Raw genomic sequence first — 583 nt, 5'->3', positions numbered from 1 at the left:
CCTTACATAATCATATAAGTGAACACCATCACAACATTAATTCAAGAATCAAACTGCCAAATATGAATACAATTTCAGTAATAATTAACATAGTATCTTTAAGACATCATAACAACTATAAGAAAATACCTGTGGTGAGTATATTTCCGGGACTTTCACACGCCAATACTCTCGTACATTGAGGGCGGAGAACCGGCCCTCTTTGTACAGCGAGCTCCATCGCTCGACCAATTCAGCAACCGTAGGATCCATTATGTCATGATCAAACTGCCAAAGGAGGAAAATAAAAACGAATATTACAATGTTTAAAAATGATGAGTATCAATCAATATACACTAGAACTCCACTGCACATAACTTTTTTTTCTTCAAAAATCTGCAGTGAACATCATAAAAACCTGATCGTAAAAACAATACGGCAAAAATGTAGCAATGAAGACTAACCACAAGGGTATGATTTCAGTTAGCAGAAATCTGAACTTGGAAAAAGATTATCTGAATGAATATCAGATGCCAATGTGCTACTGATCACCATGTTCATTCATTGCCAATAGTCATTGGCTTTTCATTTCTTCTGTTAAAGA

At 35.2% G+C, this 583-nt stretch overlaps 1 protein-coding gene across 1 annotated transcript in view; it reads right to left on the bottom strand.

Moving 5' to 3' along the window:
• The window catches only part of LOC119585216 (E3 ubiquitin-protein ligase UBR2-like), a gene marked incomplete in the record, with an annotated part of 58,977 nt that overhangs the window by 47,277 nt on the left and 11,117 nt on the right, over positions 1-583 (bottom strand). The window contains 1 exon segment of the mRNA XM_037933869.1: positions 130-267. Coding sequence (XP_037789797.1) covers positions 130-252 — 123 coding nt within the window.

This window comes from Penaeus monodon, chromosome 19, assembly GCF_015228065.2.
Source record: "Penaeus monodon isolate SGIC_2016 chromosome 19, NSTDA_Pmon_1, whole genome shotgun sequence".
Taxonomy (NCBI): domain Eukaryota; kingdom Metazoa; phylum Arthropoda; class Malacostraca; order Decapoda; family Penaeidae; genus Penaeus; species Penaeus monodon.
Note: the sequence above shows the minus strand (reverse complement) of the source record. Positions and strands in the feature narration are given on the sequence as shown.